Here is a 16,890-nt window from a genome sequence, read left to right as displayed (position 1 = left end):
TTTTTTTTTTTTTGGTCTTTTTGAGACAGGGTGTCCCTGAGTGTATTACTTGCATGTAGGTAGGCACACCCCTGCCTTGCAATGCCCTCAGAAGTCAAAAGAGGGCATCAGATGCCCTGTAACTGAAGTTATGGATGGTTGTTTGCCACTATGTGGGTGCTAAGAACTCAACCTTTGGTCTTTTTGAGACAGGGTGTCCCTGAGTGTATTACTTGCATGTAGGTAGGCACACCCCTGCCTTGCAATGCCCTCAGAAGTCAAAAGAGGGCATCAGATGCCCTGTAACTGAAGTTATGGATGGTTGTTTGCCACTATGTGGGTGCTAAGAACTGAACCTGGGTCCTCTGCAAGAGTAACAAGTGCTCCTAACCACTGAGTCATCTCTCCAGCCCCAATATTGATATTAAAAAAAAAAAAACAGAGGTCAGGATGTAACTCAGTGGTAGAATATTTGCCTAGCACATCCTCAGTACAAAAAAAAAAAAAAAAAAAAAAATAGAGTTGCTGGGCATCGTGACACACTCCTGTAATCTCCACTCTTGGGAGGTAGCGATAGTAGGATCTATACTTCAAGGGCAGTTTTGCCACATGGTGAGTTCAAAGCCAGCCTGTGCCTTCTAGGGGGAGAGAAAGATGGGTGAGAGGAAGGGAAAGAGGGAGGGAGGGAGGAAGGGAGGGAGGGAGGGAGGGAGGGACCAAGAAATGAAGGAACGAAGGAAGAGAAAGGAAAGGAAGGAAGCTATGGGATGGCTCCAGGGCTAAGGACACGTGCCACCAAGCCTGACATCCTGAGTTCGATACCCAGAACCTACATAGTAGAAGGAGAACCCCCAAAAATTATACTCTCTCTCTCTCTCTCTCTCTCTCTCTCTCTCACACACACACACACACACACACACACACACACACACATTAATTAATTAAATATTTGAGAAGGGGGCTCAGACTCTTCCATGTCTCACTTGGAAATGGGATTTGATGTGTCTGTATTAGGGAGAAAGTTCAAAATGTCTCTTTGTAGCCCAGTCACAGTGTTGCATGCTGGGATAGCCACACCACCAGCCCTGTAGACAAAAGCAGGTCTTTCAAACAAGAAGTCCAGAGTGGGAGGAGAGAGATTCGTGAGACCTTCCATCATAATGTTCACCTCTGGGGGGGATGTAGGGAGTTCTTTATAGCTGTTATACTTATTTGTGAACCTTAAAGAGATGCCCATGTTAGTAAATTGGCTCGTGAATAGCTTCGGTTTGGGGGGGCGGGGAGAAGGGTGAAGTCAAGAGGCATTGGCCAGAGGAAGGAAGGAGACACTGGGGGTCAAGGCAGGGCAGCTAAGGCCATCTCGTCTAGGTTACCCCATGCTTAGAAGGTTAGGAGGTGGTAAGGTTCTCCTAGACTTCCTCAGACCCCAAGTGAACATGTGTGCCCAGCAATGCTCCTGGTAGCTACACCCCAGGCTCCAACATGGGGTCATGAGGCCTTGAAAACTAGCTGAGATTGGGTGCTTCTGGGCCACATACTCGGTTCACAGAGTTCTCTACAGAGATCCATCCCCTAACAAGGTCCAGCTCCCAAGCTTCCTCCTCTCTTTCCTCCCTCATCCCTTTGCCTCCTGCAGATTCCCACTGGAAGACAAGGCCTCTTGTCTTGTTTCTTCCAAATCATGACGCATAGCTTCTTGCTTGATTTCATAGCAGAAATGATATCCTGTAAAAATACAGCTACGTAGTAATGGCCTGACTTAGAAAGTAAAGGGTACAGCTAGGCAAAGTTACACATGCCTGTGACTTCCGCCCCCCCCACCCCACACCTCACCCCCCCATTTTACTACACCCCCCACCCCCACCACAAACCCAGTCAGAGAGAGCCCTTCCCTTCATTTAGGACTGGAACTTTATCAGATCTTTCCTTGAGAACATGGTTGTGGGCTTCCTCTAAGGGATCTGCACACATGATGGTCAATCATATATGTATCCTGGGAGATTGGCTCCTTGCTTGGTCTACCATACACCTCCTGGGTGACTGGCCCCCTGCTGGTCTCCCACACACGTCTCCTGGAGGCTGGCTCCCATCTTTGCCTGTAGTACATGTATCCTGAGTGGATAGCCCAGGCTGAGACTTCTCCCTCATGGAATGGAAAAATCCATGAAGGAGAGGCCTGGTCCTAACCAAGCTTGAGTTCTTAGCTCTATCCTAGAGCTGTCCTGTGGGAATGGGGGCTGTGGATGAGAAAGAGAAGAACTGGGGGATTTTTGCTAAATCTCTAGAGAATACCGAAAAGTCCTAATATTTTCAGATATTTCTGGAACCAAACAGACTTGGGCAGGGCATTAAGTTTTGAATACATCTTACCTTTGGATGTAACACCTTTCCCTCCTGGACATATAAACTAGGAAAGCGAGTGCTGAGACAGCTGAGGAGCTAAAGGTGTTTCTCATCCAAGCCTCGTGACTGAACTCAATTCCCAGAACCCACAGCAGAAAGAACCAACTCTCAAACGTCCTCTGACCTCCACACATGTGCCATGGTACACACGTGCCCAAGTCACACACACACACACACACACACACACACACACACACATATACAGTAATAATAGCAATAATAATAATAATAATCAAACTACAATAAATTTAAAATAACAAATCAGAGAGGCAGGGGAAGACTTGCTAAGTGGATTTTACCTCCCCCAGTTTTCGCCTCTCACCCAAAGAAACGAGCTCTTTCTAAAAGGACTTCACCAGCTGGATGGAGAGTAGCACATGGGGAACTGGAGACAGTCGTACAATTAAGTTCACAAGAGGCCGATTCTTCTGGCCGTATTTCAAACACTCATAATGTCTTCTCATCCATTCTGCCAAATGACTTCACTTCATCATATATTCGGAGCAGGAAAATATATACATATAATGGATTCTTCTGAGATATTCAATTAGTTCGATAAAAAGAGAAAAATAATTTTTCAATAAAGAAGTTTAGCCAAAAGACTAAAGCTGACAGTGAGAAACCAGCTTCGAAGTAATTGCGCATTTCTTTGGAGCTCTCACGCCAACAAGTTGATGACAGGCCCCATTAGGAAGAGTCGTTCTGGCGATTTATCGCCACGTTCCTATTTTGGTGGGCATTTATTTGAATGTTTACTCTGAACCCATCCTTAGGTGATGGGACATTTAAATTGCCAACAGACCCAGGAAAGAGCATTCGCATTGATCATCACGCCGTGTTCAGCTCCCTCCAAGCTGACTTCTTCCCCTTTAATGGAAAACAAAACAAAACAGGACACAACATGCCCAGAACCTTCTCCTTGCAAAACCCCCTTCCTCTTTTTTATTTATTTTTTGTTTAAGAAGGAGCGTTTGAAGTAGCCTCTCACTCTGTAGCCCAGGCTGGCCTTGAACTCACAGTGACCCTCCTGCCTCAGTCTCTCAGATCATTTCCTACTCTTGCAGTTCATCTCCCCTGTGTTTTCTCCAGAGCCACCTTCCGTCTGGTAAATTCAGGGTTCCCTAGAGCTCTACCCTCTAGCATTCTGCACTCTCGTGTGGGGTGGCCTAATATTCCAGAAAGGTTTCAAAGCGACCAACCATGGATGATCCCCCACTTCTAACTCAGCTCAACCGTTTCTCCCAACCCTGCGCCTCTGCACAGCGTGTTGTTTGTCCAGCCATCATGATGCACAGAGTTGGACCTGTTGTCCCTCACCAGCCTCTGCTGGTCCTCTGAAGGCCTCACCGGAGCCCCTAGTCACCACGACATGGCACCTCCTCTACAAACTGCCCATATCATGCCCCACTTAATTCATTTCAGACCCCCTGCCAACATCTGCACATATACCCATATGCTGTGCGCTTTCTAAAAAAGAGTCGGATCAGAGTATTCCACAACCTTCCTTCGAAACCTCCCATGGTAGGGCAGGTGAGGTGGTTCAGCAGGTAAAGGCACTTGCCGCTAAGTCTGATGACCTGAGTTGGAGTCCTGGGATCCACACGGTAGAAGGAGAGAACTGACGTTTGGAAGTTGTCCTCTGACCTGCACAGACAGACAGACAGACAGATATGGATAGATAGAAATGTTTTTAGAATAGTTACATCCTACCACCATCCTCCAGTACTATAATTTATGGGATGCATCAGGGGAGGTATGTGCACTTACCACTTGTGGCCTACAGATGTGGCTCTAACATTTCTAAGTGAAAATTGGGAGCCAGGTTTGGTGGTACATGACCATCTCCCCAGCACTGCAGGAGCTGAAGCAGAAGGACTTGAAAGTCAGACTAGGCTACACAGCAAGACCGTAGCTCAAAAACCCAAGGGCCGGAGGTACGGCTTGATGGTAAAGCCCGTGCCTAGCCTGGGTGATGGCTTCACGTACCTATGATCCCAGCGTTCAGGAAGCCGAGGCAGGAGGAGGATCACAGGTTCAAAGGCAGGACACACAATCCAGATTGAAACTGTTAACAAATACACGGTGCAGTAGACATTCATTGCCGAAAGCGCTGTAGTAAATGACTCTCCCATTGAAATGGGGGTTTACTAACGTCCTGGGCTTTCCCACAGGCAACCCTCCCGCCACGGGCACCGGGACTTTGCTGATAACCCTAGAAGACGTGAACGATAATGCTCCCTTCATCTACCCCACCGTGGCCGAGGTCTGCGACGATGCCAAAAACCTCAGCGTGGTCATTTTGGGCGCTTCGGACAAGGACCTTTACCCCAATACAGACCCTTTCAAGTTTGAAATTCACAAACAAACCGTCCCTGACAAAGTCTGGAAGATCTCCAAGATCAACAGTAAGTGTCGCTGGAGACATCCGACCCCGATTCTTGTGGCTTTGAACTTCCTTTCCCTTTCCTCACGGACACTTGGTCCTGCTCAGATGTGGAGATGCTGACCATCAGCTTCTCCCAAAGGCGCGCTGCTCTGTCCTCTGTTCTGTCCCTCCTCTGCCTGTTCTCCACCCTGTGTCGTGTGCTCTCTCTACGGTAACTGCGGTGAGCCTCCCCTGGGCTCCTCTCTGGTCCCCACATTCCATAAGAGCGCCCACTTAGCTAACAGTTCTTCGTTTTTCCTCTTTCCTTTCTCTTCTATTGAAGTTCCACGGTGCTTTGTTTGTTTACTTGCTGTTTGTTTTGGAGGAAGGAGTCTTTGCAGTGCTGGAGAGATGCTCAGCGGTTAAGATCACTTCCTGCTCTTGCAGAGGACCCGGGTTCTGTTCCCAGCACCCATGTTAGGCAGCTCACAACTGCCTGTAACTCCAGCGTCAGAAGATCTGACACTCTTCTGGCCTGCACAGGCACCTGCACACACACACACACACACACACACACACACACACACAAATAAAAATAAAATTTTAAAAATAGCCGGGTGTGGTGGCGCACGCCTTTAATCCCAGCACTCGGGAGGCAGAGGCAGGCAGATCTCTGTGAGTTCAAGGCCAGCCTGGTCTACATAGTGAGTTCCAGATAGCTGGGGCTACAGCGAGACCCTGTCTCAAAAAGACCAAAAAAAAAAAAAAGTGAAAGAATTTATGTAGTCCAGGTTAACCTCAATCTCACTGTGCAACCCTAGCTGGCCTTGAACTTTTGACTCTCCTTCTGCCTCAGTCTCCCAGGCTGTGGGGATCATAGGCATGGGCCACCGCACATTTGGCTCCTGCACATTCTTTGCACCTGGCTTGCATAGAGTGTGTCCAGAGCATCACGCAGCCTGGGCAAGCGAGAGCTTCCTGATTCTCCCGTGCCTCTCCTGGCTCAGCTGTCTCCATCTCAGAGATGGGAACTGTGTTCACCCTGCTGCTCACCAGCACTTTGCAAGATGGTCTCCAGTCTACCTCCCCACAGATGACCAACAGAGACCAGCACAGTGCACAGTGCCGTGTGAAGTTGTGCGAAGCCCTCCAGTCCTCCACGGCATGCTGCAGGCCTCCTCCTAATTGACCCAACCTTGATGGTGGTTGTGGCTTTCCTCCTGACTTTGATATCCTTCCCATGTGCCCCTCTCGCTTGATGAATCTCACAAGAGATAGCTCTCTCTCAGTCTTTCTATGTGGGTGGGTAAAATGGAAAACATGACCCAACATGGATCACCTACCTAATTACAAAGTACCCTTTATTCCTGGTGTCCCACCCACTTTCCTCCCTGCTGGGAACTGAATACCTTGTTTTCTACATTGAACTTCTGTGAAAGATGCCCCCAGGGTTCGCTCTTTACACCAGTGATAGAATCGGGTGTGGGGGTGAGAATGCATTGTACGTCTCTGCATAGATTTCTGTTTAAGAAAGTCTCGGGTTGTGGTTGCGCCCAGCCTCCTGTCTTACTTTATTAGCTTTCCTCTCATATCATTGACTCTCTTGGACTGTCTACTTTATTGCTTTTTAGAGAATGCTTTCTGTTAGGCTGATATTTTTAATTAAAACAGACCTTCTGCTGTTCAAGGGGTCTGGGTTTCATTTGCTGCTCTCCAAAGCTGGGACTGATTTGAATAATCAACCCCAGTTCTTTCCAAATGGAATCCCCTCACTCAAGGCTCACGCCTCTCCTGGAGCTGGGACGTGACTCGGTTGCTAGAGTGCTTGCCTAGCATGCACAGAGCCCTGGATTCCATCCCCAGCAATACATGAAACAAGGTGTGGTGGTGCACACCTGCAATCCCGGCACTCAGGAGACAGAGGCAGAAGATCAGAAGTTCAAGGTCATCCTTGACTACATAGCAAGTTTGAGGCCAGCCTGGACTACATGAGACTCTGTCTCAAAAAAGAAGGCACTCCTCAACTTAAGGGTCATAGAAAAGTGTCCCTTGGGTTAGTCTGCCACTCCACAGGTGACGACGGCTCAGGTCTCTAGTTGAGGGAGGAGTTTCCTCCATGTTTGCTTTTGGACTACCCAACTCTTGTTTTCTCTTAGTTTATTTGACAAATGAATGCCTTCTAAATTTTCTGGTAACTCCAAAATGATTTTTCTGAATCTTCAGAGTTTTTATTCTGAATATTTTTACCAAATTTTTTTCTGAATCATTGTCTTAGTGCCTAAAAGAAGAAGAAACTGAAGTTGAAGGCCAGGCAGGTAGAGCCGTTCCTGAGTGCAGCCCAGTGGCCAGGATGCTGATAGACAACCCCCAACACGCACACACACACACCCACGCACACACACACACACACACATGCACGCACACACACACACACACACACACACACACACACACACACACTACACTGGGCTTGGGGAACAGAGGGAGCATGAAGACCCCATTTCCAGGTTGAGGATTCTCACCCAAATGTGGGGCTGTGGTCAAGGACTGACAAGCCGGGGGCTGTAGAGACATTTCTGCCTGTGGGATTCCTGCACAGGTTGGGAGTGCTTGGATTTTCCCACCAGTTTTTAGATGTTGAAGAAGATCTTGTTAGGTGTCCTAGCACTTTGGGAGGCTGAGGGAGGAGGGCCACAAGTTTGAGGCCTGCCTGGGGTATGTTGGGAAACCCAGTCTCAATCAATTAATAAATGGTGATCTTTGTTACGATGGCCCAAAAGTAAAACAAATGCATGGGGAGGCGTAGGTAGTCATTTCCACAATAGCAAGTCCTGTTGAACTTGTTCCTAGAAGCCCTAAATGCTAGCCTGGGAAGACGGCTCACTGGTAAACACCTGCTGTAAAGCATGAGGCCCTGGGTTTGATTAGAACTAGGACCCGTCAAAAACCAGGCATTGTGACATATACTTGCAATCCCAGCCCTGGGAAGACTGATATAGGAGGATCCCAGGGGATCCCCAGCCAGGCAGCCTGTCCTAATCTGTAAGCTTCAGGGTCAGTGAAGAGACCCTGTATCAAAAAGCAGGGTAGAGGGGCTGGAGAGACGGCTCAGTGGTCAAGAGCACTAGCTAATCTTGCAGAGTTCAGTTCTGAACACCCACATGGTAGGTAACAACGAGTTCCAGGGGATCTGATGCCCTCTTCTAACCTCCATGGGTATTACATGCATATGGTGCACTTACATACATGTAGGCAAAACACATGCACATAAAATAAAAATAAATAAATAAATAAATAAGGGTTAGAGAGATGGCTCAGCAGTTAAGAGTACTGATTACTCTTGCAGTGGGCCTGGGTTCAATTCCCAGCACCCACATGGCAGCTAACAACCATCTATAACTCCCATTCCAGGGGATTCAATGCCTTGTGACCTCCAAGGGCATTGCACAACACGGGTACACTTACATACATGCAGGAAACCCAGGTTCAATTCCCAGGTTCAATTCCCAGCACTCACATGTCTGTAGCTCCATTTCCAGGGGATCCAACAACCTCTTCTGTCCTCCGCAGGCATTGTACAACACGGGTTCACTTACATACATGCAGGCATAACACTCATACACATAAAATAAAAATAATAAATAAAATATTAAATAATAATAAATAAAGTATTAAAAAATAAAAAATTTTTTTAAACACCAAGGTGAAAAATAGCTAAAGACCCTTGAGGTTGACCTGGGGCCTACATACATGCCCACACATACACACACACATACATGAACATATATGCATGCATGTATACCTACACATATACGCATACACACATATGTATACACATATACATGTACACATATATACACACATATACATGTACACACATATGCACAGCCATGCACACACATATACACACATTTATATACATACATATACACATGTACACAGGTACACCCACATACACACATGCACACACATACCCAGAGCACCAAACCACAGAGTCTGTTCTGATGGGGCACCATCCCTGGACCATCCCATGTAAGAGGCACCAGCCATCTGTGGCCACTGGGCTTGTAAATGTGGCTACTGCCACCAAGGAACTTGTGTTGTACTTGATGTCAGTGGATTTTCAGACACACCCATGACTGAGGGTTAAGGTGCACGCCATGATGACTGTGAGCGTGGCGGCCACAGCCTTACTGTTCCAACAGATGGCTCCTCCTCTCTCACGAGGTCTTCCTGTCTTCCAGACACCCACGCCCTGGTGAGCCTTCTTCAGAATCTGAACAAAGCCAACTACAACCTGCCCATCATGGTGACAGATTCAGGGAAACCGCCCATGACGAACGTCACAGACCTCAGGGTGCAGGTGTGCTCCTGCAAGAACTCCAAAGTGGATTGCAACTCGGCGGGGAGCCTGCACCTCAGCCTGACCTCGCTCCTGCTCCTCTCGCTCCTCAGCATAGCGGGTAAGTCCGCTTCACTCCAGCGCGCTGGCGTGCGCACCCGTGAACTTCACACACACGCAAACCTGTTTTCCTATTAATCTTCCCAAGAAAGTTTTTTTGCAGGATTTTAGTTTGTGACAGTGTGGTCGAAAAATGTCACAGGCCAGGGTGTTCTAGTAACATTTAAAGGCATCTGAATGGTCTCCTGCGAGCCCATCTGAGGAGCTATTGAAAGACAATCTGCAATCCGTGACAAGTAACCGCCCCCCCATGCCACTCACCTGGAGCTAATTCAAAAAGTACCAGGATTGGCCAACTGGTTTACCAGGGACTATAGCTCTGACTCCTGCTGTGGTCACAGGCTCATGTGCCTTGGTCCCCAGTTGATGGTGCTGTTTTAGAGATGGGACATTTGTGGAGGAGATGGGCAGCTTGAGTGTTTTATCCTGTCCCTGCTTCCAGCACAAGAAGCTGCCTCAAGGTGCAGCTGTCACAGGCTGAGCCCCAGGCCATGCCTTCTCCACCCTGATAGACTGTCCCTTGAGCCATGAGCCTAAGTAAGCTCTCCTACATAAGCAATATCATAAGTCTGCTATTTAGCCACAGTAAGTAGAAAAGTAACTTATAGAACACACTTCTAAGAACAGTCATGGGAATTCATGGATGGAAGTTGAACTATAAGGAAAGATATATTTTGGCCAGGCACGGTGGCACATGCCTTTAATCCCAGGACTCAGGAGTCAGAGGCAGTTGGGCCTCTGTAAGACTGAGGCCAGCCTGGTCTATATAGCAAGTTCCAGGTCAGCAGAGGCTACAAGGAGACCTTGTCTCAAAATAAAGAAAAGAAAAAGAAAATGTGTATTTATAATTCACACTTCCTTTCACTGACACTAGTAATAACTGCGGTAAAACGCAGCATCACTTTATGTGAAGAATCATTGGCCTGAGTGACAGTGTGAAGTGAGTGACTCCCTGTCAGATGCTTCCTGTTTGAGGGGTGTTAGTCCTTTTTTAACCTTAGCAATTGCTCACATCGCTATTGCCATCCAAAAGACGGTGGAATCTTGGTATCTCAATTTTGAGAAATTATGTATGGAATCATGGGATAAGAACTTGACGGGAAGAGGGAACAGACTGTATTGCATCATGGTAGCAGGACAGGTGGGTCACAGAAGCCACACATTTCAAGACCCGACATTCGCAGTATGGAAAGCTCTGTGCGAGACCTGGGCTCTGTGGTCGAGCTAGCAAGGAAAAGGGACGCAGTTTCTCTGGTTCTCTGCACTTCCCAAACAGAACATGCCACAGCCTCTTTGAGGCTCCTCTCCCCAGCTCTGGTGACTGCACCATCGCCACCCCACCATCCCATCATCCTTGAGGCTCCTTCCAAGTCTTTCAGCTCTGTCCCGGCTCTCTCTTCTGTCTTCCTTCCTAACTCCATACCTACATGAGGGCTTGAAGAGATGGAAGAGTCTCCTCTGTCCATCAGGGAACAGTGCTTTCGGCAGAGGGTGAAGGACTGGGATGGGGCTGGAGATGGAGAAGTTGGGAAAGACTAAAAGTGCATCAGATTCACCAGAGAGCAAGGATAGTTTCCATGGATGGGTAATGACACAACACACCTGACAGTCCCGCTTTGCTGACAGAATCCGGAGGTCTGAATAATCTCCTTTATGAGTTGACATCCCTGGTGCCTAGTACAGGTGACTGGCGTGCTAAGTAATCACTACAGGTGGCTGATGTGCTAAGTAATCACCTTTAGCATGCAGGTTATCCTTGAGCACTATCAGCTACAGAGATGGGCATGGGTCTCACACTGGCTGCATGTAGACCATCCAGGGTATTTTTTATACCCATACCTGGACCCTTCTGTAACTGAAACCCCAATGCTGGAGATATGGTTCAGAAATCTATCCATTTTTGCAGCTCAGCAGGTGATAATAAGGTGCAGTATGTGTCAGAGCCACTGTAGTGAATGGTTTATCTTATAATAGAGGATCCTGGACTTTTTCACATCAGTCCCTTGTTCTGGTCCACGTCACAGACATGTGCTGGTTCCCTGGCTTGACAGTTGGGTAGAGGAAGGAGGAAGAAGGTGAATTTCAAAATACAAATGTGAAGATGAAGCTGGAGAGATGGTTCAGTGGTTAAGAACACTGGCTGCTCTTGCAGAAGACCCAGGTTTGATTCCCAGCACCCACATGGCAGATGACAACCATTGGTAACTCCAGTTCCAGGGGATCCAACAGCCTCTTTTGTCCTCCGTGGGCATTGCACAACACAGGTACACTTATCTACAGGCAGACAATACACGCATATACATAAAATAAAAATAATAAAATGTTTTTAAATGTTAAAAAAATAGATGAATCAAAAATAAAACAGGGCCGGGCATGGTTATGCATGCCTTTAATCCCAGCACTCGGGAGGCAGAGGTAGGTGGATCTCTGTGAGTTCGAGGCCAGCCTGGTCTCCATAGTGAATCCAGGACAGCTGGGGCTACAGGGAGACCCTGTCTCAAAAAGACCAAAAAAATTAATTAATTAAAACGAATGTGAAGGTGTTTACAGTGCTCATATTAGGAAGGCAAAATCCAGGTGGGAGATGGGTGCGATGCCATAACAAACAGCCACAAGGAAGGTTTCTCTGGCAACAACAGTCCTCAAAGGTCTTTGTGAAGTTTACAGAATTAAACCATGGAGAAGATATGAAGTTAAATCTAATGTCACAGAGAACAGAAACCGTGTAGCAAGAGTTCAAGACACTACATTTGGCAGGGCTTGGAGTTGGGGATACGTCCTAGAACTACTGACACTGGCTTCCCAATGCCGCCATAAAACCTTGAGCAAAGTTTTGTCTTTTTTGAAAGAAGTGGAAGTCAGCTATCAGAATCTGTCCTATGTTCCTTTAAAGCACAGACTGTGGGAGCCCGTGAGATGGCTCAGCAGGTAAAGGTGCTTGCCACCAAGCCTGATAACTTGAGTCCCACGTGGTGGAAGAAAAGAACTCTCAACAGTGGTCCTCTGGCCTTTGTACACACACACACACACACACACACACACACACACACACACACACAAGTGAATGTAACAAAAACTGTTTTAAAGCATTCATTGCGCATGAGCCAAATCTGGCCCACTGCCCATGTTTATAAATAAAGCTTTATTGAAACACATCCCCATCCACTTATTGACAAACTGTAGGTGCATTCTGTTACAAAAGCAAAGTTGAATGCTTGTGACAGTAACTGTACAGCCTACAGAGCTGAAAATTTACTAGCTGTCCCTTTACAGAAAAAGGCTGCCCACACCTGCTTTGGAGCACTGTGAGTCACTCTTCAGCAGCTGGGGGAGGGGCAGATCATACCAGACAACATGGGTAGAAAACTCGAGTCCTCCTTTTAAGCAATATCCACATCCACATGGCCCAGCATTAACCAAACGTCCCTGTCTTAACGGCTCTTTTCATGTGCCCTTTGCTGGCCCGATGATTTTATTCTGCTTTATAGATGAGAAAAACTGATGCTCACAAAGGTCCCCAAGGCAAGTCATGGGGGCAGCGCACTGGCCGTCAGACCGCCTCCTTTATGGAAACAGATATTAAACATTAGCATTTATTACGGTGCTCTGGATAGCTTTCCTGAGACTGAGAACTGAACAGAAGGCCTTGCACATCCTTCCCTGACATCTTTTCTAGAAGGAAAATAAAACTGATAGCATTGAGAATAATAAAATATGTAAATGAAATTATCATTACTGTCAATTTTGCTGTGTGAGTTATGCACTGATGGCATTGAAGGGATGCACGGCTCCTCCCTGGATGCCCCCCCTACAAAGAAAACTGCTGGGTTTTTTTTTCAAGCACAGCTGTGGTTTGACACAGGCAAATCTCCGAATGAGACATAAAGGAAGAGACTTACTCAGAAACCTTCTTGACCATGGCTTTAGGCTTAATTAATCAGAAATGGCAAGAATATGTAATAAAGATTAGGTAAGCAATCTTAACGAGTTCCAAAATTAAATGGCCCTGTGTTGTGGGGATGGAGGGCGGGGGGCCTTAAGAACAGCCTCCATCACAGCAAAGAAGCTTACAGAGTGGACAAGGGAGATGGCTCAGGAGGTAAAGTGCTTCCTTCGCAAGCATGAGGATATGAATTTGATTCCCCAGAACCCACATAAAAAAGCTGGGCATAGTGGCTGGAACACAGTTGCAAATCCCAGCCCTGGTGCAGATGCAGGAGGAATCTTGGGGCTTGTGGCCAGCCAGTGTAGACTACACAGCAAGTCCTAGGGCATGAGAGACCCAGTCTCAAAAAGAAAGCTGAATGGTATATGAGGAGCACCTGAGATTGACTTCTGGTCTACACACATGCACGCACACACGCACACATGAATAAGTTTAAAGAGGGCTGGAGAGATGGCGCACTGGTTAACAGTACTTTCTGCTCTATCAGAGCCTCAGAATTCAGATTCCAGCCCCCATATCATGTGGCTCACAAATGCATGTAACTCCGGGTCCAAGGGATTGGCTACAGCCTTCTGGCACCTGTGGGCATATGGACACACACATGCACATGGACATACATAAAATAAACCTTTTTTTAAAAAAATAATTTTGGGCCAAAGAGATGCCTCAGTGGTTAAGAGCACCAGCTGCTCTTGCATAGGACATGGGTTTGATTCCCAGTACCTACATGGCTTCTAACTCCAGTTCCAGGGGATCCAACACCCTCTTGTGACCTCCGTGGGCTTTGCACAACATGGGTGCACTCACATACACAAAGGCAAAATATTCATACAGATAAATGGAAATTAAAATCTGTTTAATAAAAAAAAAAGAGTAAGTTTAAACCAGGTGTGGTGGTGCTCGCCTTTAATTGCAGCGCTCTAGAGGCAGAGGGAGACAGGTCCCTGTAAGATTGAGGCCAGCCTGGTCTACGTAGTGAGGTCCAGGCCAGCCGGGGCTACAGGGAGACCGTCTCAAAACAACAACAACAACAAAAGAGAGGATAAAGAGACAACTGAGACAGCCAAAGACAGTGACCACATCTTTTATTTAACTCTCATTAACTATTATTTGCATAAACAAAATCCACCCAGTTTACGTGAACTTGAGCAGCCGTGCTGGACTGCACAGCCACACCATAACCAAGATGGCTTCTTTGCTGCTAATCCCTCTGCGGAATCCAGGCCCTCCCTAATCTGCTTCCCCTGATGATCACCTCTCCTTTTCCAGAATTTCCTAGAGTGTGTTGATATCTTGTTCCTTTCTGTTGTGAGATGAGTGTGGGTACTTACAGCCCTCAAATCGCTGAAGCACGCACTGTCCTCTGCCAGCCAGGGACCCCAGGCACACTTTGCAGAGGAGCTGTGGTTCTTTCAAGCATACAACTTTACAGACAATAATAGTTGACCCTCAAGGGATTTCTTTGTGCCACACACAGGCAGGCAAAGAGCTTTACATAAATTATATAGATTACCTCGTGGAAGCATCTCAGCCGCCCTGGGAGGTGGAATCATTTACATGATAGTCCAAATGGACTTAAAACAGGGATTGGAGACTCCAATTTGAAAACAAAGGGCTAGAGACTAATTTAATAGATTCTATTCGGCCCAGTTCTTTTCTTTGTTTTAGCCAAGTTGCCCCCTAAGGGACAGCTGGTGCTGTCTAGATATGTTTTTCAATATTATGATGGAGAAGGTACTGCTAGTGACATGGGTGGACAAGAGGCCAGGCAAAGGGCTGAATGTCCTCGAACTCCCCAGCCCCACACATCAAGAGCACCAAGCCTGAGAACCCTCGCACTGACCGCCAGCAAGCACTAGATAACAGAGGTAGAGCTGCAGTCTAGAAAGACAGATGGCTCTTGATCATCTAAAACCAAACAGGAGAGCGCCTAGAGAGATGACTTAGTCTGTGCAGTGCTTTTTGAGCAAGCAAGCGGATCTGGGTTCAAATCCCCTTATAAAACACCAGTCATGGCGGTGCACGTCTATAATCCCAGCATCGGGGAATGGGAGACAGGAGGGTCACTGGAACTCACTGGACAGTTAGTCTAGAATGACGGAGGAAGACACCTGACTTTGACCTCTGACCTCCACACATGCAAGCACACACCTACACACATGCACACACGCGTGCGCACACACACACAGGACTGTTTACCCAGCCTGAGCTGGGCATGGGGACTCACCCCTGTTATCCCCAGTATTTGGAAGACTGAGGCAAAAGAGGGTTGCAGTGAGTTCAAGGCCAGCCTGGGCTACATAGTGAGCCAACTAGGATGTGGGACACCCTGCCTCCAAACAACAAAACATCTGAAAGAATTATGACACTTCTTCAAAGTATTCCATGTTTTATAAAAATCTTGCAACTTGGCTGCAAGTGAGACCATTTTAAAGAGAGAGGCACCAACTCCAGGAAAAGTACTGGGCGGAGGGAACCTGTCTTCAGTAGATGCTGCTAGATGGAGTCAGGACTGGACCATCCCTGGAGAGCTGACCAAACCCAGATGAGGGAGTGACAGCTCTGCAGACTCCGCCCCTCCTCTGCCTCTCCTCTATGGCACTAGACTCTCCGAACAGAAGCCTGAGAGGGTAGAGGGCTTTGACCTTTGGATGAGGTAGTTTCCTGGGGCCTGGGGAAACGCGAAGTCTGGGCCAAAATTAGCACAACTCTTGCTGGAGTCTTGTGGACAGAAGTGCTTACAGGCACTGAAGTAACAGAGGAAACTGGATCTGGACATCTGAGGGACAGAGATCCTCCCTGATGACAAAGCTGAGTAGAGAGGCAGGAGGCTAAAGTGGAGACCATGAACAGGAACTGGGACACTGGGCTGTTGGACATAGCATCCGTGGGTACCACTCCCTCAGAACTTTTCCACTTGGGTGGCACGCTCTCACAGTCCACAGGAGGCTCTCACAGTCCACAGTGGTCTCCAAGGATGTCCTCATCCTGACCCTTGGAACCAGTGAACATGTCACCATACCTGATAAAAGACACCTTGCAGAGGCTGGAGAGAGAGTTCAACAGCTAAGAGCACTGGCTGCTCTTGCAGAGGACCTGGGTTCAGTTCCCAGCACCTACATGGCAGCTAACAACCATCCTTAACTCTAGTTCCAGGGAATCTGACACCCTCTTCTAGGCTCTGTGGGCATTGCATGCACAGGTGTCCTTACATACATGCAGGGAGAACACTCATACATACAAAAAATTTTTTTAATGTTTAAAAAGACACCTTGCAAATGTGATTAAGTTGTAGGTCTTCTGATGGAGATGTACCCTGGGTTAGCAGGCCCAGCCTGACATAACCACAAAGTCCTTATAAGAGAGACGGGGGCAGGGGTGATGACGTCAATGGAAGGCAAAGTTGGAGAGAGAGGATGCTACAGTGCTGGCTTTGAACTTCAAGCAGCCAAGGAGCACAAGTGCCTCTAGATTAGAAGCTGGCGAGGAGATGGGAGGAATGCATCTCTGCCCACAGCTTGACGTTAAGTCCATGAGACTCAGTTCAGATTTGTGACCTCTGTAAGGGAACACACATGTGTGGTTTGAAGCTGATGAGTTTGTGGCTGTTTCGGAAGCAAAATGAACTGAAAATATTTAAAGAACCACCAACAGATCTTTTGCTCTATGACAGAATATATATACTGTCAGATAGATGATAGATAGATAGATAGATAGATAGATAGATAGATAGAT

At 47.3% G+C, this 16,890-nt stretch overlaps 1 protein-coding gene across 1 annotated transcript in view; it reads left to right on the top strand.

Moving 5' to 3' along the window:
* Cdh13 (cadherin 13) overlaps positions 1-16,890 on the top strand; it is a gene marked incomplete at its 5' end in the record, with an annotated part of 301,949 nt that overhangs the window by 282,254 nt on the left and 2,805 nt on the right. The window contains 2 exon segments of the mRNA XM_008827928.3: positions 4,554-4,787; positions 8,992-9,210. Of these exon segments, the coding sequence (XP_008826150.1) occupies positions 4,554-4,787; positions 8,992-9,210 (453 nt within the window).

The sequence above is a fragment of the Nannospalax galili genome, unplaced genomic scaffold (genome assembly GCF_000622305.1).
Source record: "Nannospalax galili isolate Female #2095 unplaced genomic scaffold, S.galili_v1.0 scaffold933, whole genome shotgun sequence".
Lineage (NCBI taxonomy): Eukaryota > Metazoa > Chordata > Mammalia > Rodentia > Spalacidae > Nannospalax > Nannospalax galili.
This window is presented reverse-complemented; position numbering and strand designations above follow the sequence as displayed.